The sequence below is a fragment of the Budorcas taxicolor genome, chromosome 6 (assembly GCF_023091745.1).
Source record: "Budorcas taxicolor isolate Tak-1 chromosome 6, Takin1.1, whole genome shotgun sequence".
NCBI classification, from domain to species: domain Eukaryota; kingdom Metazoa; phylum Chordata; class Mammalia; order Artiodactyla; family Bovidae; genus Budorcas; species Budorcas taxicolor.
Window position 1 is genome coordinate 6,993,194 of NC_068915.1, and position 24,327 is coordinate 7,017,520.

The 24,327-nt window shown below is 42.0% G+C and overlaps 1 protein-coding gene across 1 annotated transcript in view; it reads left to right on the forward strand.

The window, feature by feature from the left end:
• SEC24D (SEC24 homolog D, COPII coat complex component) overlaps positions 1-24,327 on the forward strand; it is a 113,007-nt gene that overhangs the window by 2,155 nt on the left and 86,525 nt on the right. Inside the window, exons 2-5 of the mRNA XM_052642403.1 lie at positions 6,985-7,114; positions 12,608-12,756; positions 14,034-14,309; positions 14,571-14,701. Of these exons, the coding sequence (XP_052498363.1) occupies positions 6,985-7,114; positions 12,608-12,756; positions 14,034-14,309; positions 14,571-14,701 (686 nt within the window). The remainder of the gene's footprint in view (positions 1-6,984; positions 7,115-12,607; positions 12,757-14,033; positions 14,310-14,570; positions 14,702-24,327) is intronic.

The window sequence follows — 24,327 nt, forward strand, 5'->3', positions numbered from 1 at the left end:
GTTTTAAAAAATCTCTCTTTTTACCTTCTATAATCCAAATTCTTTTGGGGGTCATTATAAATCTTTTCTCCCTGCTTCCTCCTTTCTACCCAGTAGTCACTATTCTTGCTCCAGCCATCCGCCTCTCACCTGGATGACTAACGTTGTCTCCTAACCACATCCTCTCTCCAGCCTTTCTCCAAACAGTCCAGCCCTGTTCCATTCATTCAGTCGGTCCCTCGTGTCCGACTCTTTGAGAACTCGTGGGCTGCAGCACGCCAGGCCTCTCTGTCCATCACCAACTCCTGGAGCTTGTTCAGACTCATTCATGTCTGTTGAGTCGGTGAAGCCATCCAACGATCTCGTCCTCCGTCTTCCCCTTCAGCTCCTGCCTTCAGTCTTTCCCAGCTTCAGGGTCTTTTCCAATGAGTCAGTTCTTCTCATCAGGTGGCCAAAGTATTGGAGTTTCAGCTTCAGCATCAGTCCTTCCAATGACAATTCCAGACTGATTTTCTTTACAATTGACTGGTTGGATCTCCTTGCAGTCCAGGGGACTCTCAAGAGTCTTCTCCAACACCACAGTTCAAAAGGATCAGTTCTTTGGCGCTCAGCTTTCTTTATAGTCCAACTCTCACATCCATACATGACCACTGGAAAAACCATAGCTTTCACTAGGCAGACCTTTGTTGGCAAAGTAATGTCTCGGTTTTTTAATAGCTGTTCACTCTCTTCTTTCACTTTCATCAAGAGGCTCTTCATTTCCTCTTCCCTTTCTGCCATAAGAGTGGTGTCATCTGCACATCTGAGGTTATTGATATTTCTCCTGTCTTGATTCCAGCTTGTGATTCATCCAACCTGGCATTTCGCATGATGTACTCTGCATATCAGTTAAATAAGCAGGGTGACAATACACAGCCTTGAAGTACTGCTTTCCTAATTTGGAACCAGTCTGTTGTTCCTTGTCCGGTTCTAACTGTTGCTTCCTGACCTGCATTTAGGTTTCTCAGGAGGCAGGTCAGGTGGTCTGTGTTGGAGGGACTTTTATAGCCTGCAAATCTAATTCTGACTTTCTTCCGCTTCAGGCCTTTCTGGCACCTCCAGAAGCGGGCCAGTGCCTCTACCCCATCCTCCCCACAGGGTGTGCCCTGCCCTCCTCCCCCAGACTCAGTTCACTTGTGGGGCTTGCTGACAGTTCTGACCACTTCCCGTTCTTCCTCAGGCTTATTCATAAACCTTCTCCTCCTGTGTTCTCCAAGCCCTGTGTGGCTTTGCTGCCCGTTACCACACTGTGTGTAACAGATGTGCCTGAACAGTTCAAAAGGTCCTCACTCAGCGTTCGTTCAACGGATGAGTGGGCGGCTTGCTGCTGCGTTCATCAGCAAAGCACTCAGGTGTTCACCGGTGGTAAAGCACCATTTTGTTGAATTAGATCCTTCATGCTTTGATTTAAACCTCTTTCTCCTTATCAGTTCTCAGATACCAGGCTATCAGACTCTGTCTGGATACATACCCTTCTGTAAATTGTGGTATATTTGTTTAATGATTTCAAACTGTCACTAAATTACCCTAGCCTATCTTTCTCTGTGCTGAATGACCTTAGACCTCTTTGTCTTCAGACATCACATACCTTCTTTTCTAGTCTTTTGGTGTACCTTTTTTTTTTTTTTTGTGACAGACTCAGAGAACTTAGGTGTAGTTCCTTGAACTATCTGTTCTGCCATAGATCTGGCCAGTGCCAAGGCTTGGTTTCTATTTCTTACATACCATGTTGTCCTTTGTGCCTATTATGTGATGCTAGTGCCATGCAGGGACGATGTAGCAGGTTTACTGGGTGAGCAAAATACCTGTGGCGATGCAGCAATGAATAAAATGAACCCCGGCTCCGTCCTGATAGTGCAGACTTGTCTAGTGGGACGCGCATTAAGGGAATTGATGGTGACAGTGCAGGGGAAACACCGTTTTGAGGAAGTAGAGGGTGGGATGGAAGCTCACAGCAGGGGCACCTAACCAAGGCTTACGGTGAAGGGAATCTTCCTGGAAGGAAGAACCTGAAAGATAAGTGAGGGTCGGCCCAATAGGGAGGCAGGTCACTGGGGTTGGAGAGGTGGCACCTTTGAGGACCTGCAAGAGATTGACCATGGCTCTAAGGGTGCAGTGAAGCATCTTAAGCGGGGAAGGGTCACGTATATTGTTTATATTCCACATTAGAGTGTGAGGAGGGAATCAGTGGGCACACTGGAGCAGAGTTTCGGGTCCTCAGCACTGTTGACATTTGGGGCCAGCTGATTCTTTGGTGTGGGAGGCCGTGCTGTGCGTCCTAGGGCCTTTAGCAGCATCCTTGGCTTCTGCGGATCATCAGAGAGCAGTGCTCCCGCTCCTGCTCCCACCCCTGGCCCCAAGCCATAGCGACCGAAAGTCTTAGACCTTGTCAAGTGTCCCTCCAGGAGCAGCATCACCCTTGGTGGAGGACCACTTGTCTAGAAGCTGAGCAGCAGAAACTGTTGACGCCTTGGAACTGGGGGCTGTGGTGAGGCTTCTAATAAATAGTGAACTTTTGTAGGAATAGCACCAGCCACAGCACCTTAGAAACGAGTCATTATGGTTCTGCCCGTATAATAGGGAGTTTGTTTATTTTAGATAAACTTCTTTCTTTCCGAAATGGTTTTTAATTTTGGTTTCAGTTTGTCAGATCCAGGGCCAAATCCAAGATACGCTTTTCTGTGATGTTGTCTTGGTCAGAGGTCAGTCTAGCAGAAAGACATTTGTAAAGGGTATCAGCAAGCTAAGAGAATAGTAGAGTCAGAAAACCAGGCTTGGGACTCTGCGGTCATGGAGCCGACATCCAGTAAGCGTTGCCTTTCTCCCCGGGAGCCGTCACTAGGGCACGTGGCAGCCCAGTCTGTAAGGAGTCTAGGAAAGGGAGATTCCATCTTTCCAGCTCAGGACCACATGGAAAGGCAAGCCAGAAAGGAATTAGAATTGGTATTACGTAAGCTAGTCTGTAAAAAATGTCATTGCTTTAAAGGCCAGTTTATGATTTTAGATATTTTTCTTTGGACATCGTTTTTGTTCAGTCACTCAGTCGTGTCAGACTCTTTGCAACCCCATGGACTGCCGCACCTCAGGCTTCCCTGTCCTTCACTGTCTCCTAGAGCTTGCTCAAACTCGTGTCCACTGAGTCAGCGATGCCATCTAACCATCTAATCCTCTGCCACCCCCTTCTCCTCTTGCCCTCAGTCTTTTCCAGCATCAGGGTCTTTTCCAGAGAGCTGGCTTTTTACATCAGGTAGGCAAAGTATTGGAGCTTCAGCTTCAGCATCAGTCCTTCCAGTGAGTATTCAGGACCGATTTTCTTTAGGATTGACTGGTTTCATCTCTTTGCTGTCCAAGGAACTCTCAAGAGTCTTCTCCACAATTTGAAAGCATCAGTTCTTTGGTGCTCAGCCTTCTTTATGGTCCAACTCTCACATCCATATGTGACTACTGGAAAAACCATAGCTTTGACTAAGCAGACCTTTGTCAGCATAGTAATGTCTCTGCTTTTTAATGTGCTGTCTAGGCTAGTCATAGCTTTTCTTCCAAGGAGCAAACATCTTTTAATATCATGGCTGCAGTCACCATCTGCAGTGATTTTGGAGCCCAAGAAAATAAAGTCTGTCACTGTTTCCACTTTCTCTCCATCCAGTTGCCACGAAGTGATAGTTTTTGAATGTTGAGTCTTAAGCAAGCTTTTTCACTTTCTTCTTTCACCCTCATCAAGAGGGCATAAGCATAATTAGATCTTTCTCATGGTATGGTTTTGCTTTCCTATTAAGGTTCTCATACTGAAATTCTCCTAACCTGATTCCTCTTTATCTCTGATCACTTATGAAAATGCCAGGTATGTGACCGAAGACTATGACTGTGCAGATAACAGTGATACTGGTTTCCTTTGCCCCTAGAATAGAGTCCAAATGGCACCCGGGACTTTGTAGTCTGACCCCAGCCAACCTGGACAGCCTCTGCTCCGGCCATTCCCCACCGTCTGTCAACACTTCACCTTTTGCCTGATCACACCCCACTCTCTCAGATCTTCACTTAAGCTTTGCCTCCTGCCTTGGGACCCCCTGTCCTATCTCTGTGCTAAGACAGCTCCCGCCTGTTCTTCAGAATTCAGCTCGAGCAGGCCTTCCTTTCTGAACTTTTCTTGATTCCCGTAGGAGGTGTTAGGTAGTTCCTGTGCATTTTACACTTGTTACCAGGCGCTGTAACTGTTTGTTTACATGGTTGTTTCTTCCCTAAGAGCTCTACGTGCCTCAAAGGCACACTGAATGTATGTTGAACAAGAATGAATTTGAATCATTGCTACAGAGTTGATTTCTAAAAATAAAAGGGAAAGAATCTTTTTAGTAAGATTTGTGTGAGACATTTCTGCTTGAGTATGTAAGAACTGTTTTTGGTTTGGTTTGGTTTTTAGAAACAGGTTTATAAATATATGCATCTCATGTACACATGAAAATACCAGGGTGTGAGTAACTCTGAGAACTAGTTTTTGATGCTGTATGAGGGTTGCTGATGAAACTGCTGTTTGCATACCTATTTAAGGAATGAAAATATCTTTGGATTCTTGTAGTGCCTTTAATTATTACTGCATTGGCACTAGTATTGTAGATTTTCTATTTTTGTCCAAAATAATGTTTTAAGAATGAAAATACAAGAGTGCATATAATTATGATATATGTATCTTGTTAGACTATATTGATAAATCTTTGAAAAAAAGGGGACAAAGGGTGTGACCAGGGTGAGGAAACTAAGATTTTGTGGGAGATTCCTTTTACATATCTGGCATTGTTCTGGATGCTTCTATGCCCATTACCTAGTTTAAGTCTCAGAATGATCCACAGAGACAGGGGACTCTGTTGTCATGGTACAGTGTTAAAAGTTTAGGTTCTGAAAGAAAGTATCTTTTTAGGGTCACAGGTGTTGAGTGATACAGGAAGAATGCAGACTGCAGTCTGTGTGGCTGTAAGTGTCATGTTTCTCTAACTCTGCTGGATTTGAGGTATAAACCGTATGTAAAAATAAGAATGATATTTGTTGTTTTTGTTCTTGGTATATGGAAAATGGCCTAAATAAACTGTGACGGTAAATAGAAATTTTTTCTTAAGTTTGAGGAATTCAGTTTTAAGAAAAGAAACCTTTGTATAAGTTTCACTAATATGATTCATGAATACTGCTGCTTCACTGGCTATGTTTCATTCTGGATTCCCCAGGCATCTGAGAGCATGCCCTTCAGAGGATTATTATGACCACATAAGAAATTCTTCCTGGGCCACTGTAGGGTCATCCCGTCACTTTCCTTACTCTCTAAGGGAATAAATTTTCTCGGAAGATGAAAGAAGAAAGGAAATGTTGAATATGAAATACCATTGTGAGGTCAAATGGTAGAGTTCACAGAAGGCAGCCAAGAGGTCACTGGTGATGGTGCCAGAGAGGAGAATGGGGTCAAAAGAAAAGCGAGTAAGAGAAAGCAAACTTGTGGTTACCAGGAAGCAGGGCAGGGGCGGGGTAAACTGGGGGATTGAGACTAACATATACACTCTGCTGCTGCCAAGTTGCTTCAGCCGTGTCCGACTCTGTGCGACCCCAGAGACAGCAGCCCACCAGGCTCTGCCGTCCCTGGGATTCTCCAGGCAAGAACACTGGAGTGGGTTGCCATTTCCTTCTCCGATGCAGGAAAGTGAAAAGTGAAAGGGAAGTCGCTCAGTCGTGTCAGACTCTTCTCCATCCCATGGACTGCAGCCCCCCAGGCTCCTCCGTCCATGGGATTTTCCAGGCAAGAGTACTGGAGTGGGGCGCCAGTGCCTTCTCCGCATATACACTCTACTCTACGTAAAATAGGTGACTAATAGGGATCTACTCTATAGCACAGGGAACTCTACTGTATTCTGTAATGTCTGTATGGGGAAAGTATCTAAAAAAAGAGTGGGGGTATGTATCGTAAGCGATTCACTTTGCTGTGCTGTTGAAAGTAACACAGCATAGTAAACCAACTATACTCCAATAAAAATTAGAAGAAGAAAAATTGAATGGTCTGGAGCAAAAACAAGCAGAATGGAAGTAGGGACAAACACACAGAAGAAATATACTTTTTCTCTTTTTTCTTTCCTGAAGTCTGAAAGGGGTGTCACAAGTAATCAAGTCTGAACCTTTCCTTCTGCAGTGAGGGGAAACTGAGGCCCACAGAGGTAAACTTCTTGCCCAGCGTGGCTGGATGGGGCATCACACTGCTCTAACCCAAGCTCACTGATTTTTCTCCTGTACCACCATTTCTCTAGAAGAAGGAGAGAAAAAATATTTGAGAACAGTTTTAGAGAGAAACTTTTAAAGATCTCTGTTGCAGAAGAGGTGCTTGTAAATTAAAACGGGCACTGCCGGGAGCATCTTCATCACGTGTGGCCTCGTAGTTTGTATGAGAAACTGAGATGACTTGAGCAGGCCCTGAGCTGTTTGTCACCCAGCCCGTGGGAATCCTGGAAAAATGATTAACTCTGAGGTCCGTGCTCTGGCTCCATGGGAGAAACAGATGCTATTCTCCATTCACCTTCCTTGCGCTGCAACTCAGGCATTTTCAGAGGTCCTTTTCCCCCGTAGTTAGAATTACTATGCTTTGTGAGGCCTCATACTGTTTTTCTCCCCCGATTTGCAGTCTGATACCAGTGGGCACATTTCACTGTGTGCTCTAGCAGTCTTTATGTGATGGTGCATTTCTATCGGGGTGCCTCTCTATCAGACACAAAGGTTTTAGTTTCTGGTTAAAGTGGTGTCCGCACTCCCGTCACTGTGATGGTCACACCGTGATGCTGCAGCCTGGCGTGGGTGAGTCTGTGCTGGCGAAAGCAAGTGTGAGGGAGACCCTGTTCTAACCCGTTCTGCCCCTCCTGCTTTCCACTTTTGGCCTGTTACCTTTGTGTCCTCTGTCCCTGCACGTTCACACTCTTCTAAACTCCTGTCCTTCCCTTGCAGGCATGATAAAGCCGGCGGGGCCTCTGGGGGCCGCTCCCCCTGGGGGGATGTTGCCTCAGGGCCATCCGCCTCCTGGACCCCATCAGTTTGGCCAGAACGGAGCTCATGCGCAAGGTCCTCCTCCACAAAGGTGAGCTAGAGGCTAACCCCCATCTGTGTAATCCACTGAAATTGTCTCACAGGTCCCTTTTGCACGTGCAGGTTTGGTGATTGGAACTTTGACCTCTTGATGCCTCGAAAGGATCTATTGGAAACTGTCAGGAAACAAAGCGCTTAGAAAAGTTAGGACATTAAAATACTAGTACTAATAGATAAAATACCGATACTGTTAAAAAAAAAAAATGAAAATGACTTGTGTCAGTAGCTTTTCGTTTGGAATTATATTCATCTTGTGTGTATGCGTGCTCAGTTGCTAAGTTGTGTCCGACTCTGCAAACCCATGGACTCTATCCACCAGTCTCCTCAGTCCATGGGATTTCTCAGGCAGGAATACTGGAGTGGATTGCCGTTTCCTTCTCCAGGGGATCTTCCCAATCCAGGGATTGAACCCACGTCTCCTGGATTGGCAGGTCAGTTCTTTACCCCCGAGCCACCAGGGAAGCCCGTATTCATCTTAGTGTTTTGTATGAATCTCTAATTCCTTCAGATGTCTGTGGTTTATATTCTCCAGTGAAATTTGAAATCGTCTGTTCTGTTAAATCCTTTACAGAACTGAGTTCAGATTGAGGCCAGTGGTGGAGACTGTGGATTTGATGTGGCAGGCACACAGATGCCAGTGAAGGACTCTTCAAAGGCAGGGAGATACTAAAAACAACCCGGGAAATCATTCTGTTTATGTTTGTAAATTAAGGAAGGGAGAAGTGGGAGGCGGGCCTGGAGAAGCCAGGGTGTGGGATATGGGACATGCTGGGAGCCCTGCAGCCCCTTGGGACTGTGCCCTGCGGGGGGAACCCACCTCACACCTTCCTGGCTGGAATCCCGTTGTCGTGTGTCCTGTGAGGTGTCACTGTTGAGAATCCCAGTGCTAAGCAGTAGATAGTGTTTATGTTGGCATTTGTCCAAGGATTACCCAGAGGCTTTGTTTCCCAAGTTCCTTCCCTAGGTTGTCAGGCTGCAGGGTTGGGGTTGGCAGGGGAGGTGGCCCTCTGGAGGGCTCTGGACCCTGCCGATGGTGAGGTCCTTGGGTTACCCTGTCGAAGAGACCTAGTCCCTGTTGATGGGGAAAGCCCCTCTGGCACATTTTAAATCATTACTGACAGGGCGTTCATGAGGCTGTCATCTCCTGGTTCTTGTTCTGATAACATTTTCCATTGAAATGGTAGCTCTGAGAGCCAGTGAAGGTTATTGTAGGGATCACTGAATGAGTGAGTCTAAGTAATTTGGTTTTCATGGGATTGTGCTTTGAACAAGGAGCATGAAGTCCAAGGCCCCAGTTCAGGACGTGCCCCTCTGGCCCCTCGTCTCAACAGTGTGGCAGTGGGGCCTGAGGGGAGGACACGAAGGTTGAACCCAGATGCTACCTCTGGTTCATTACCCTTGTGATGCTGGTGACATTCCTAGGCCTCCAGATCTCATTTGCCTCACTTGTGAAATGAGGAAATAGAATTCTCAGTCCTGAGTATAGGGGAGAAGTTCTGGAGAAGTACATTGCCGTGAACTGTCAGGCAGGTCAGATGATTTTTTAAAAGAAATGCAAAAATAGAACAGCCACTTTGAAGTTAAAATTTGAGTCACCAGAAATGGCCTAGATTGCTTTGAACTTTTTGGTTATTTCCACTTGTTTTGCTTCAGTTAGGTTGCTTGTGTGTGTGTGTGTTAGTCACAGTCGTGTCTGACACTTTGCAACCCCGTGGACTGTAGCCCCCCGGACTCCTCTGTCCATGGAATTCTCCAGGCAAGAATGCTGGAGTGGGTTGCCGTTCTCCACCCCTGGGGATCTTTCCGACCCAGGGATTGGGCCCGGTCTCCTCTGAGCCACTAGGGAAGCCCAGGTAAGTCACGGACTTGGCCATCAGAACCATCTTGGCTGTGTGGCTGCGCGCTCTGCACGGCATCTGCCACAGTGATGAGGAGCAGAGACGGTAGGGTCGGGCGTGTGTGATACTCGTGGCTCAGGCAGTTCTGGCTGGACAAGTTACTCTGCCTCTGTGTGCCTTGGTTTCCCCATCACAGGTGTAACAGTAAAGATGTGCTGGTGAGGATTTTGGTCATTAGTCCATGCAGAGAGCCTCGCACAGTGCACAGCGCCCATGAAAGGCAATGTGCGTTGGCCGTAATCGACACCAGTTCACTGGACTTGCAGAGCCTCTGGTCTGTTGTTTGCCCTGCCTGCTAGTTCAGTGTAGCTGCCTATCACAGCTCAGTTGAGGAATCTGCCTATATCGTGATTCCTAGGGAGACACTGACAGATTTTGCCCCATCTCTTTCTCCTCCTGTACTGTTCAATTACTTCAGCTTAAACTGAATTAAACGTTGGAAATGGAGCTATCGAGATTGAATTTATGGTTGATGGGGGGGAAAGATGGGGGTAAGAGATAGGTAGGGAGTTTGGGATTGACATATACTCACTGCTGTACATGGATAACCAAAGAAGGGCCTACTGTATACAACAGGGAACTCTGCTCAATGTTATGTGACAGCCTGGATAGGGGAGTAGTTTGGGGGAGAAGGGATACATGTTTATGTGTGGCTGAGTCCCTTTGCTGTTCACCTGAAACTATCACAACTTTGTTAATCAGCTATACCCTAACACAAACTAAAAAGTTAAAAAAAAAGGAGAGATCTGGTGTTCAGGCTGAGCCTTTGTGGTGAGACTCCCTAGCCTCATAGGATGCATCTCTGTGTCTGCAGTTCAGTGGAGGGCAAAGGGCCCAGTGACCGTGCTGGTGAGTCATTCCAGCCTGATGACAGGGGTTGTCAGAAAGCAAAGGTCACACGTGGCCTTTTTGTGATGATTATAGCACTTCAAGGAGTCATTTGTCCTGAGAGGACCCATCCTAGAAGTCTTTTCATTTTTTACCACATCTAAACTGTTGAATAAAGACGTGATCAATTCAGAGTCATTATGCTGATTTAAATTTTAAAATCATAATTTTTATTTTTAAATATTGCTATTTCAACATTTCCTAAAACTTAAAAATCATACCTACTCATTTGGCTTTTTTATCTTGGCTAAGGCAGAATAAATGTCTTAAAATTGTAAATGGTATTAAAGTTATCTACAGTGTGTTACTGGTGGGTGGGATTAATTTCTTATATAAAATCTATAACCTAAAGTTCCATTTTTTAATTATTAAGGGAAAATTTAATTGTAAGTGTTCTGTTTTGACCCAAGAAATGGGAAATTACATGAGCGGGAAGGTGGGAAGGAGACTCGTCTTCCCAAATTGAAGCTATTATTAGGGTGAATCTACCAAGAAATTGGTTTCAGTGGAAATTAGAAAACAAGAAAAATAAGAGGAACACATAGTTGTTTTCTTTTTCTTTTTTGTGTGTATGTGTAAAGCAATGACAATTTGGCAGAGCTTTTATTTTATTCAGTGGGCTTAGTATTTAAAAATCTAGATTTTATATCAGCAGCTATCTTGAAAAATTTGGTACCTTACCTCCAGATTCTAACAAACTTCAGCATGTCACTCACTTCTTAGGCAGTTTGTTGTTAACTTGAAGATGAAAAATGTTTGAGGTTCACCAGACCATGGACAGCTGAGTCATCTCTTGAGAGGTTTGGGGTGAAACCAAGGCTAACTTCTGATATTTTATTAATCCTCAGGTTATAATCCTTTATAGTTCTTTCTTCTGACATTCAATGAAACAGTTAATTAAAATATGAAGTTGGAGCTTTTCTATTCTAATTTTCATTATAATTGTGTTAAATTATAGATTTAACTTGAAAAGGATTGATATCTTAATAACTTTGAATCTTTTGATTCATAAACAAGTATATTCCTCTAAGTCTAGTTTAATTTCTCTTAGCAATAATTTATATCTTTTCATATAGAGGTTTTACAGTTATTTTGTTAAATTCATTCCCAATATTGTATGTTTTTCAATGGTGTTATAAATGATGTATTTTAAACTTTCACTTCCTCATTGTTTGTTGCTAGTATATAGAAATAGAATTCATTTTTGCAAAAAAAAAAAGTAATTGAATGTTTCTTACCCAAGAAACATGCTCAATGGAGTAATCAATGACAAATACTTAGATCTGTATGATTTTTAATTCTAACCACATTATATTCAGAGCAGGAAAGGGACCATTCCATTTTTCTGGATTGAAAACTGAGAGCTACAAGGAATTACATGGCTTGTCCCAGCTCACACAGCAAGTCTTTAGGTTAGGAATCAGGGGCCTGGCTTCTCACCAAAGCTCTGAGATCCACAGGGCCTTGAATAAACTAATTTTGAAAAGTAATGAAACTTGAAAAATATTAAACCACTTTGTATGTTTAAGATGTTTTGGTAATCTTTTCATATGTATGTCAGAGCTTTTAAAATATTTTTATTAAAAAGTTATTTAATAGAAGTTATCCTTTCAATCCTATTTTATTTTTACTTTTCAGTTGATAATATTGCTTGACTGATTCATGTTGACATATGGCAAAACCACCACAATATTGTAATCATCCTCCAATTAAAATTGATTAATTAATTTAAAAAATCCAATCTGTTTAAGAGTTAGGTTGATCAGAAAAAAAAAATTGTGAATTTTTTTCTTTTTTAATTTGTGAATTTCTGATGCCTGACTCCTAGGATATGTATTAGGCAATGAATGATAAATTGGCATTTATGGGTCAAAAAGTAATAGCTAATGGTTGTTTAGTCTCTCATTCTGTATTTTAAATCTTTATTAACCTTCTGTTAAAAAATACTTGAGGGTGCTTGTCCTACTTCTATTTGAAACGTATTTCATCCTATCTGTCCTATCTCTTTAAAAGTGATTCACAGGATTTTATATTTTAAAAATGTTGTTAACATCTATGAAATATTTCTGAACATGTTGGGGAAATGTTTTTTCTTGAAAGAGTGAATAATACTGCCCTCCTTCTTTGGTTAGCCCAAACCCTGTTACTGGACCTCGCATTTCAGTCACTAATACGTTCCGTAGCATATGCGCATTCTGCCTGTGTGCAAATGTTTCATGTTATCTATGAAATCCCATGAATGAGTTTTCAGAAAAAGACAAAGAGCATAATTTTTTTTGGAAAAAAAAATGATTTCTTTTTATGAAGCAATGGATTTACAAAGCATATCTTTAACACAGTTCTCAAAAACTTAGTTCTAAGTGATCATAAAGATACAGTTAACAAACAGTTTTCTTGGTTTCTGTCCTATTGATCATTAAGCCTAGTATAGATGATTTCTAATAGACTCAGCTTCCTAGATTGATTTCCAAAACTTGTTAAGTGATTACCATTAGAATTTTTTTTGTTGTTTTTTGGTTAAGTGTCTTGATAGCTTTAGCATGTGACCATAAATATGGGATGGTGCTACACGATTGATTTTGAGCTCATGTCGAGGATAAAGATGTCGTTTTCCTAGTGCCCACTAGACGGGCTGATTTAACTTTGCAAGTTGTTGTATGTCATTTGCATGTGACATTAACACCCCTTTTCTCTCTCAGATTTCCTGGCCCTCCACCTGTCAACAGTGCGGCCCCCTCCTACCCACCATACTCGCCCTCAACGCAGTCGTCATATCCAAGTCCAGGGTCTACTTCGTCCATCACCCAGCTGGGCAGTCAGCTCAATGCTATGCACATTAACAGCTATGGTAACAATTTCATTTTTCATGGTTATTGACTGCCTTGTCTCATGAGTATTTTAGTAAGAAACTTTTTCCTCAGATTCAAAATAGACATATCTCTGGTATACCATATTCAACTAATTTTGGACATTTTCATATAAATTATCTGTATTTTGTATGGCAGCAATTTTTTTTTTCCAAATCATGCTGCCATTTATTTCAAGGGTAGTGAAGGACCCACAGAATGCCTTATATTCAACACTACACCCCCCCCCCCAAAAAAAACAAACTGACTTCACAAATAAACATTAGAACAGTGAAATTACTTTAAGAAATGTAAATTTTAACCCTGTGTTTATTATGAGGCCCACAAATCAAAAATATAATACTCTTTGTTTCACGGTGCATTTTAAATTCCGCACTTAGATCTTGGGAGGAATGGAAGCTCAGATGCTGTGAGGCAGAAAAGAATAATATAGAAGACAGTTACAGTACTGAGATGTACATCAATGGAAATGCTGTCTATTTTAGGAGTTGTGGACATGTTCACTATGACAACTGCAGGGTCAGCCATTGATCTTGATGACAAATGTTTTCATTACTTATAGTTAGTTTCTTAAAAGTGTCAGTAAAACTCCCCTCAGAATATTTCCTTTTACTGGTTTCAAAATGGACAAATCTTCAAAGCAGCAACTCAGTTTCACATAATCAGAGAAAGGAAAAAATAATCTGGTTCTACAATTTCAAATATGACTGGATAGAATTTTAGTTGCCAGTCCCTTCTCCTTCGTTACTTCTTCCTACTTCCAAAATCCATTCTCTCAAGTCAAGCACAGGATGCAAATAATTTATTGACCTGAGTAAATAATGCTTGTTATGTAAAAAATTTTCTTCTTCTGTATGATTTTCTGTACTCTGTACCAGACAAAGTTCAGTTGCTCAGTCGTGTCCTGCTCTTTGTGACCCCATGGACTGCAGCACGCCAGGCTTCCAGTGCACTTTTCATGATAATTAATGCCATGTATCATGAAAAGTAGATGCAACGGAGTTAAAATTTATCCCTCTAATTTTCTATCATTATAAATGTAGCTCTTTAAAAGTTCTTCACTTGTATAAAATACCCCAAATAGGATTTGTGTTACTTTCCAAATGATGATTTCTTCTTGTGGGGGAAAAAATTGACTTCTAAGAGTGCCTTCTTGCTTTACTCAGGAAAAGGAGTGTCCCTGTTGTATATATGTGGTAGAAGTGAAAGAGTTTTGGAGTGTGGTATTTAGGTGGGCCGGTCTTCTGGTTTTGCCTAGGTTCAGGGGTGGCCCCCCCGAGTCAGGGCCCGCCTGGCCCTGTGTCAGCAGCGTCATTCCAGGGGCCTCCACAGCCTCCACAGCCGTCCATTTTGCAGCCTGGATCTCAGATTCTGCCCCCACCGCCCACTGCGCTAAACGGTCCCGGTGTCTCAGCCTTGCCTCCATCAACGCACAGACCAGATGGGCTTCCTGGGGCTGCTCCTCCGAACGCCCAGTACCAGCCCGCACCTCTCCCAGGACAGAACCTGGGCCCTGGATATCCTGCACAGCAGGGTAAGGTCGCCTCGGGTTACCTGGGGGTGCCCTTAATTGGGAATCAGGTTTGTTCCTATGTTACTAGACATCTATCCCTTATTATTTTTGAATAGTGTAACCAGTAAAAAGAAGAGGGGAACTGTAGATGTTTGCTTTTAATTCTCTGCCTTATTTAATATGAGAAATGCGGCATGCTTGACTGAACAGCATAGTATTGTCAGTGAGCCCTCCGTCTGCGTTTTGGGGTTATAGTCACTTCTTTTTAAATTTTCTTCCAAGCAGCCAACTACGGGCCGCCAGTGGCAGGTGCACAGCTCTCCTACCCGGGAGGCTTCCCGGGAGGGCCTGCACAGATGGCCGGCCCACCGCAGCCCCAGAAGAAGCTGGATCCCGACTCCATTCCCAGCCCAGTAAGTGCTCTGCTCTCCGTCTCCCTCATGGAGAACCCACTCTTCATTCACTCTTCTCAGAAGCTCTTCAGTCCGTCAGCACTTACCCTGTCCTTTATCGTCTAAGCACGATACCCATCACCCACGTGGGTGAGGCTCGCTTCCCTCTGTGGATGTACGGGCTGGGGAGGGCACGTCATGGTATACCAGAGGTCTCCATGAGAGGGGCAGCCTGTGTGGGCTTGTGTGGTATCATGTAATCTTGGCAGGATCCCCTGATGTTTATTCTCATGTACATCAGCAGTATTTATTGATATTTAATGATTCATTTGTAGTAAGAATATATGCTATATAAAAATGCTATTTTCAGAAACTAAAAGATCCTTTCAGGATACCCATAGGAGTGAAAGTACAAAGCATTTTACATATTTTAAAAAACTGCGTTAAATAAAATTAGAGCTAAAACTTACTGTCCTCCACCGAAGTGGTTTTCTTTAGAAGAGTACTCTTCAGCAACTGTTATCAGTCAGCTTTATTAGGTTTAGTCTGCATATCAAATAGTCCTCAATTTAGCTTACATCCACAAAGATTTATTTATCACCTAGGTTACCTGTAAGCTGCATTAGCTGCAGTTTGATTTTAGATTCTGCTCCACATGCCCTTATCACTCCAGAATCCAAAGTGAAGGGGCATCCCTACTGGGACATGTATATCATGACAAAGGGAGAAAAGGAGGAAGACTGGTTAAAAGGTGCAATAGCTCTTAAAGCTTCCAGTCAGATGTATCAAAATCACTCACATGTCCTTGGCTGAAGCAAGTCGTATATCAAGGCCTGACGTCAGTGGCGGAGGGATATAAATGTTTGCCTCAGAAACTGGACATCTTATGGCTGTGAGCAGGGATGTAAACTCCTTTGGAGTAACAATGAAATTGTTTACAGTTAGCTTTCATCTTTGAAGTGGTTTTATAAACATGAGTAGAAAAATTTAGAAAGAGACTAAAGAGCACTAAGAGATATTATGTTTATATTTTACATTATTTATAACTTAACTTTTGTTATTAACAAATCATCAGAAATCTTAGTAGCTCAGAAGCACTATTTATTAATGCTCATGAGTCTGGGTAGGTTTGCTAATCGGGGCTGGATCTGACTGATTTTGGTTGGGCTTGCTTCGTGCATGTGGGGTCAGCTAGAGGCTCAGCTGGAGTCTGAATGGTCTAGGATGGTCTGTGCATTTTCTGTGGTTGCTGTAGCCGAGTACCATGAACTCGGTAGCTTAAAGCGACAGAACTCTCTTGTCTTTGAGTTCTTGGAGGTGGTATGTCTGAAGTCAGCCTGTAGGCAGGGCTGTGCTCCCTCTGGAAGCTCCGTGAGAGAGCCTGTTCTTGTCTCTTCATTCTTTGGCTTGTCGTCTCATCATTCCAGTCCTTGCCTCTGTGGTTACATCACCTTTCCCTCGTTTCGTGTCTTTCCCTCCAGGTGTCAATCTCAAAACTGCTTGTGCCTCTCGTAAGCTTCATGTGATCCCTTTAGGGTCCACCAGATGGTCTGGAGTAAGCATCATCTCTCAAAATTCTCAAATTTGATCAATTCTTTTGCTATATGCAGTGTTTTTGTTGTTTAGTCAGTGAGTTGTGTTCGATTCTTTTGTGACCCCATGGGCTGTAGCCCACCAGGCTCCTCTGTCCATGGAATTCTCCAGGCAAGAATATTGGAGTGGGCAACCATTTCCTTCTCCAGGGGATCTGCCCAACCCAGGGGCCAAACTTGCGTCTCCTGCTTTGCCGGCAGACTCTACCTTCTGAGCCCCTGGGAAAGCCCCATATGCAGTGCCCTTATTGATGACCATATTTCCAGCCATTACTTTCTAGCTTAATATTGGGTTGGCCAAAATGTTCATTCAGGTGTTCCTATATGATAGTATGGAAAAACCCAAACGAACTTTTTGGCCAACCCAATATTAAATTATTCCACTTGAAGTATCATGTATTTGTGTGATTTACAGTTTAACTTCTTATTTCTCTGCTTGTATGTAACATCTGCAGACTCTCTAGGTCGTTTCTTCATTCTCTGATGCTTTTGACACCCAGTTTGTTGTTAATCTCTCCAATACTGTTTCTGTTACAGGTATTGGCCATTTTATTATCCATCTGTAGACTCTTCCATCTCCAGTGTCTCTCAGTTCTTGACCTTCCTTTCTTCTGATGTGCTTTTCATATGCCCCACATCTGGTCTTACCGTGGATTCTGTCATTGCCAATGACCGTGTACCTTCAGAGTCTCAGCTGAAAACATCCCATCCTGCAACCACTGCCTCTTATCTTTCCAGCTCGTTCCCTTTAGGACTCAAACTCCCATAATACTTCACCCACCAGGATTTACAGTCTGCCACTTTTTCTTGATTCCCATCACCTTCATCGTCTCACTTCTCTTAGGCAGCTTAGATTACGTGATCCATAATTAGAAATCTGTCCCTTGCATCTTCTGCTCTGAATTCCTTTGCCCCCTCCCTCCACTGGATTCATCTAGAAAATTCCCATGTGTTGTTAAACTAACTTTCCACCTACTCTGGTTAGGTGAAGACAACTCGAGAAAGATGCATGCCATGCTTACTGGTCTCACTTTGAATTCATAACCACTAAACAAGCGAACATTTAGTTGTGTTTTTCTAAAACCTGACTGTGTTAAATACTAACTAGTGAAATATATGACATCACTGATGCCTTGCTCCCAGCCCCCCACGTTATGATTTAATTGTACTGGACCTTGGGGTTTTTCAAATGTGCAGCAAGTTTGGATACTATCACCCACCTCAACTGACCCCCTTACATTTCCCTGGATGACTGTCATTTCTTCTGTCTTGAAACTTCTGATACTACTTTTCCCTATTCTGACTCTTTAATAATCACCTTGCTTCTGAGAAAATAGAAGAAATGCAAAGAGACCCTCTGCATGCTTCATTTCCGCATCTCCACGGGTCTGTGCCCGTTTGCCCCTCTTCCCGCTGTTTGTGTGAATAAGCTTGTCCATACTATGAACCAAGGCCGTTGCCTCCACATGTGCCCGGGAATCCATCCCTACGGCCTTTCAAGAATAGCCTCCCAGAAAATTTCCACTATATTAGAGTTCTCAAAAACAAAAAACAACCACTAGGATATATGTCTCTATATGGAAATAAATTTATTTTAAAGAATTGGTGTGCTTGATTGTCGGGGACTGGCAAGACCAAAATCTGGTGGGCTGGCCAGCATGCTGGAGACACAGGAAGAGCTGATGCTGCAGCTGGAGTCTAAAGGTGTCTGGAGGCAAAATTCTCTCTTGCTCCGGGGACCTTGCTCTTTTTCTCTTCATCCTTCAACAGGTTGAATGAGGCCCACCCACTGCTTCACTCAAAGTCTACTGATTAAATTCTAATCATATATTTTTTAAAAATACCCTCACAGCAAGATCTGGACTGGTGTTTGTGACTGGGTACTGTGACCTAGCTACATACAGACACACACACCCCGTTCTGTCCCGGGCCCTCCCTGCTCTTCTGCATCGCGTCAGTCACACCAGCTGCCTTTGTATTCCTCAGCCAGATGTCCTCCTGCCTCGAGGCCTTTGCACATGCTGTCCCCTCTGCCTAGATCTCTTCCCCAGCATAGATGCAGAGCATGGCTCAGTTCTGTGTTTCCTTCACGTCCTTTTTGCTCATCCCTGAGCTCACTTGCACCCTTATCCACGTCACTCATATCCATTGCACTTATGACCTCACATAGGGTGTATCTGATTTATGCATTTATCTCCTGTCTTCCAAACTAGAATGTCAGCTCCAAGAGGTCCAGGATTTGGTTTTGTTCACTGCTGTGTCCCTAACACACAGAACAGGGCCTAGTACAGAGTATGCAGTCACATATTTGTTGAATGAAAGTTAACAACAAAAGCAATAAGCAGTATATGTTGTGGTTTATTTCAGACTCCTAAAATATACACATACAAGTCAGCCCAATAGTATTTTTATCTTAAAAGTAATGAAATAGCAATGCCATATGGAACCTGTTTATATTCTTATTACCAAAGTGGAATGCTTTTGCTAACTAAATTAATTCTTCCTTCTGGAAGGAAAGATGTGAAATCATGTTTTCTGATCTGTTGCATGCCAGTCCTGAGTAAGGGCTCACTACACTTTCGGATGGTGGTCTTAATCCACATTTTTGAAGTTGAGGACACTGGTATCACCATCAAACTCTTCCTCACTCTCTAATCAGCGGGAGGATTATCCAGAATTTGAGCTCTTCCCGTCCCCCTCTTTCTCTGACCATGCCAAAGTGCAAATAGTTCTGCTTTAAGCAGCCTGCCTTAGCGGTGCACATGCATCTTAGTATCTTGCCTCTCTTATCTATCTTGTTCATTTATCTCAGGAAAATCACTTTCTTTTTTTCTCTCTCCTAATACTATTTTATGAGAGCAAAATACTCTATTCATAGCAGAGAAGTGTGAAAGTAATTCTAGTGGCACATCTTCTGGAGGAAAAAGAAATCTGTAAACTTTGAAGTGGCATTAGCATTATCAGGAGTTGCTGTCAATCAAGCTGAAACCCTTTAAGAACTGAGGCACCCTCAAAACCTCTATTGAGATTTCTCTGTGGTGTTTTATGTCTAAGCTGTTTTCTGAGAACATGGATGTGAGATTTAAATAAAAGCTCTATTTTTAATAATCAGAAAAAGAATATATACGCATGAATCACTTTGCTGTATACCTGAAACTGATACGATATTATAAATCAACTATGCTTCAACTTAAAAAAAAACAATCTCCTAACAGAAAAAAAAGAAACCATTGCTTAATCCAATAAAAACTATATATTTAGAAATCACTAGAACTGTTGTATCTCTTACTCTCTTTGTAGTATTCTCGGTCTGTTTGTAGTATTCTAGCAAAGATGTGTATTTATTTAGAAGTGTATAATTACCACTTGTCTTTGTTTCTTTGGAGGCAGTGCTTTGTAAGCTGCAAATGGCTAATTTAAAACAAACTTTCTGGAAGCATAGTCTATTTGGAGACTGAGAACTATCTATGTTCAATATATAGATTATTGTGGTTTTTACCTCACTTTCATATTTGGCACTTCATTGGTTGAAATGGTGACAGTAAGTGTTGATAATAGAAAAGCTACTCCAGTTTTGAAGAAACCAGGTGACCCCTGGGGTTGAAATATAGGGTGTGACTACAGTGTTTTGATTTTCCTGTTTGCTTCATTTCTTTGCCCATGGTAGCTTTTAGTCTCGATTGTATCTTACAGTAGTTGTAAGATTAATTGAATAAGAATTTAAATCCTATGAAATTAAAGAGAACTGCGTGGATTTAAAAGCAGGCTAAATCTATCTCTGATATGCTGTAGAAACCAATGATATCAACTGGGGTATGGATTGGACGAGATGGGAGGGGAAATGGAGCAGGTAACGTTTCAGAGTTTAGAGAAAGACAGTTTTCATACTAACAGTAGTTTTTTAAAATTGAAATATAGTTGGTTTATAATATTGTGTTTCAAATATTCAGCAAAGTGATTCAGTTCTACATATTTTTCAGATTTTTTCCCCCATTGAATACAGTTCCCCGTGCTATACAGTAAATCCTGTTGTTTATTTTATATATAGTGATGTATATCATATATTTGTCTTTCTGTCTTCCTTCACTCAGTATGAAAATCTCCCAAGTCTATCCATGTTGCTGCAAATGGCAATATTTCATTCTTTTTTATGGTTGAATAATATTCCATTGTATATACAAGATCTTCTTTATCCATTCATCTGCTGGTAGACACTTAGATTGTTTCCAGTAGTCTTAGCTATTGTAAACAGTGCTGCTATGAACATTGGGGTGCATTGTGTCTTTTTAATTCATTTTTATCTCTTCCAGATATATGTACTCAGGAATGGCATTGCCATATCATATAGCAGCTCTATTAGTTTTTTCAGGAACCTCCACTCTGTCTTCCATAGTAGCTTACCAATTATATTTCCACCAACCATGTAGGAGGGCTCCTTTTTCTCCACACCCTCCGTGGCCTTTATTATATATAGACTTTTTGGTGATGCTATACTTTTTGATAATGACCACTGTGAGGTGATTTACCTCACTGTAGTTTTGATTTGCATTTCTGTAAATAACTAGTGATGTCGAGCATGTTTTCATGTGCCTGTTGGTCATCTGTGTGTCTTCTTCAGAGAAATATCTATTATTATTCAGGTCTCCTGTCCATTTTTTGATTAGCTTGTGTGTTTCTTTAATATTGAGCTGTTTGGATATTTTGGAAATTAGCCTCTTGTCAGTCACATCATTTGGAGTCCATAGATTGTCTTTTTGTCTTATTTATGGTTTTCTTTTTTGTGCAAAAGCTTTTAAGTTTGATTAGGCCCCATTTATTTTTGCTTTAAATATTGCTACAGTATATGTCTGAGAATGTTTTACCTATGTTTTCTTCTAGGAGTCTTATGGTGTCATATCTTATATTTAAGTCTTTAAACTATTTTGAGTTTGTGTATGTGGTGTGAAGAATTGTGCTAACTATATTGATTTACATGAAGCTATCCAGTTTTCTCTGGTGATGTCCATGTGTAAAGTCTTCTCTTGTGTTGTTGAAAGAGGGTGTTTGCTATGACCAGTGTGTTCTCTTGGCAAAATTCTATTAGCCTTTGCCCTGCTTCATTCCGTATTCCAAGGCCAAATTTGCCTGTTACCCCAGGTGTTTCTTGACTTCCTACTTTTGCATTCCAGTCCTCTATAATGAAAAGGACATCTTTTTTGGGTGTTAGTTCTAAAAGGTCTTGTAGGTCCTCATAGAACCGTTCAACTTCAGCTTCTTCAGCATTACTGGTTGGGGCATAGGCTTGGATTACTGTGATACTGAATGCTTTGCCTTGGAAACGAACAGACATATTCTGTCATTTTTGAGATTGCATGCAAGTACTGCATTTCAGACTCTTTTGTTGACCATGATGGCTACTCCACTTCTTCTAAGGGATTCCTGCCCGCAGTAGTAGATATAATGGTCATCTGACTTAAATTCACCCATTCCAGTCCATTTTAGTTTGCTGACTCCTAGAATGTTGACGTTCAGTCTTGCCATCTCCTGTTTGACCACTTCGAATTTGCCTTGATTCATGCACCTAACATTCCAGCTTTCTATGCAATATTGCTAGTGGAAAATTCTGAAAGAGATGGGAATACCAGACCACCTGACCTACCTCTTGAGAAATCTGTATGCAGGTCAGGAAGCAACAGTTAGAACTGGACATGGAACAACAGACTGGTTCCAGATAGGAAGAGGAGTACATCAAGTCTGTATATTGTCACCCTGCTTATTTAACTTATATGTCGAATACATCATGAGAAACGCTGGGCTGGAAGAAGCACAAGCTGGAATCAAGATTGCTGGGAGAAATATCAATAACCTCAGATATGCAGATGACACCACCCTTATGGTAGAAAGTGAAGAGGAACTAAAAAGCCTCTTGATGAAAGTGACAGAGGAGAGTGAAAAAGTTGGCTTAAAGCTCAGCATTCAGAAAACTAAAATCATGGCATCTGATCTCATCACTTCATGGAAAATAGATGGAGAAACAGTGGATACGGTGTCAGACTTTATTTTTTTGGGCTCCAAAATCACTGCAGATGGTGATTGCAGCCATGAAATTAAAAGACGTTTACTCCTTGGAAGGAAAGTTATGAACAACCTAGATAGCATATTAGAAACAGAGACATTACTCTGCCAACAAATGTTCATCTAGTTAAGGCTATGGTTTTTCCAGTGGTCTTGTATAGATGTGAGAGTTGGACTGTTAAGGAAGCTGACCGCCGAAGAATTGATGCTTTTGAACTGTGGTGTTGGAGAAGACTCTTGAGAGTCCCTTGGACTACAAGGAGATCCAACCAGTCTATTCTAAAGGAGCTCAGTCCTGGGTGTTCATTGGAAGGAATGATGCTAAAGCTGAAACTCCAGTACTTTGGCCACCTCATGCGAAGAGTTGACTCATTGGAAAGGACTCTGATGCTGGGAGGGATTGGGGACAGGAGGAGAAGGGGACCACACAGGATGAGATGGCTGGATGGCATCACTGACTCAATGGACGTGAGTTTGAGTGAACTCTGGGAGTTGGTGATGGACAGGGAGGCCTGGCGTGCTGCGATTCATGGCGTCGCAAAGAGTCAAACATGACTGAGCAACTGAACCGAACTGATCCAGTCTTCTCAGCACCACTTTCTGAAAAGACTGACTGTTCTTCATTGTATATTCTTGCTTCTCTTCTTGCAGATTTAATTGAATGTAGGTGTGTGGGTTTATTCCTTGGCTCTGTTCTGTTCCATTGATCCATGTATGGTTTTGTGCCAGTAGCACACTGTTTTGATTATAGTAGCTTCATAGTGTTGTCTGAAGTCTGGAAGAGTTACGCTTCCTGCTTTGTTCTTTTTCCTCAGGATTGCCTGTGGTAATTCTGAGTCCTTTGTGGTTCCATATAAATTTTACGATTGTTCCGCCTACTTCTGTGAAAAATGCCCTGGGCAATATGATAAGGACCACATTAAATCTGTAGATTGCCTTGAGTAGTATGACCAGTTTAACAGTATTCTTCCAATCCAAGAGATTGGATGTCTTTCCATTTCCCTTTGTCTTTCTAGTGTTTCATTGTTAAAGAAATGTAGCAGATTTCTGTATGTTAATCTTGTACTCTGCTGCCTTCCTGAGTTCATTTGTTAGCTCTCATAGTGTTGGTATTGAGTGTTTAGGGTTTTCTGTATAAAGTATCATGTCGTCTGCATATAGTAACAGTTTTACCTCCCAGGGGCACAGGGCCTGTGCTGACTCTTCCTCCCTACCCTCATTCTTTCCTATACCGAGTTACAGGGGGGATCGTTCATGCAGCTTTGGTTGTGTAAGAGATCTTCTGCCAGCTTTCAGTTAGTACTCTCTGAGAATTCTTCCACATGTAGATGTATTTTTGATGTGTGTGGGAGGGGGTGAGCTCCACGTCCTTCTACTCTGCCATCTTGATCTCCCCTCATGTTAATAGTGTCTTTAAACTGCATGTCCTCCAATGTAAATATTCCACTCTGAATGCTCATCTCATTTCTCCCCACTTTCCCCTCTACATGTTTACTCCTTTTTTTTTTTTTTTTAAAGTTTCTTGTCACTTTTATCCTGTAAGAAAGAAGTGAGGGCAGGGAGAAGAGAAAAAGAAAGATCCTTTTATTATTAGAATTCCTTGCAGCTAGTCCCTGGACAGTTACAACAGAAGGACAATATTTTGTGCCTATATCTTCATCAATAAATGTTTTAGTAGAGAAATATAAGGTGTTTCCAAATTAGAGAACAAAACTTTGGGACTTCTCTTTCTTCTCGGCTCTATATGGTAGGCAAAAGCCACATGGGAACACTTGATATTGTTTGTTTCTTATGTCTCAAGGAGCAGGGATGTGGTGGGGGAAACTTGAAAGGCAAATTAAAGATATAGAGGGATTTCAGGAGAAAAGTCAGGGCTTCTTTAAGTTACATGTTGCAAATCATTTCTTCTGAATTTAATTATTTTTAGCTTTTTAGAGTTTTCTTTAACTGCAGAAAGTATTTCCTTTCTTAAATATTATTTTCAATTTCATTTCCATTGAG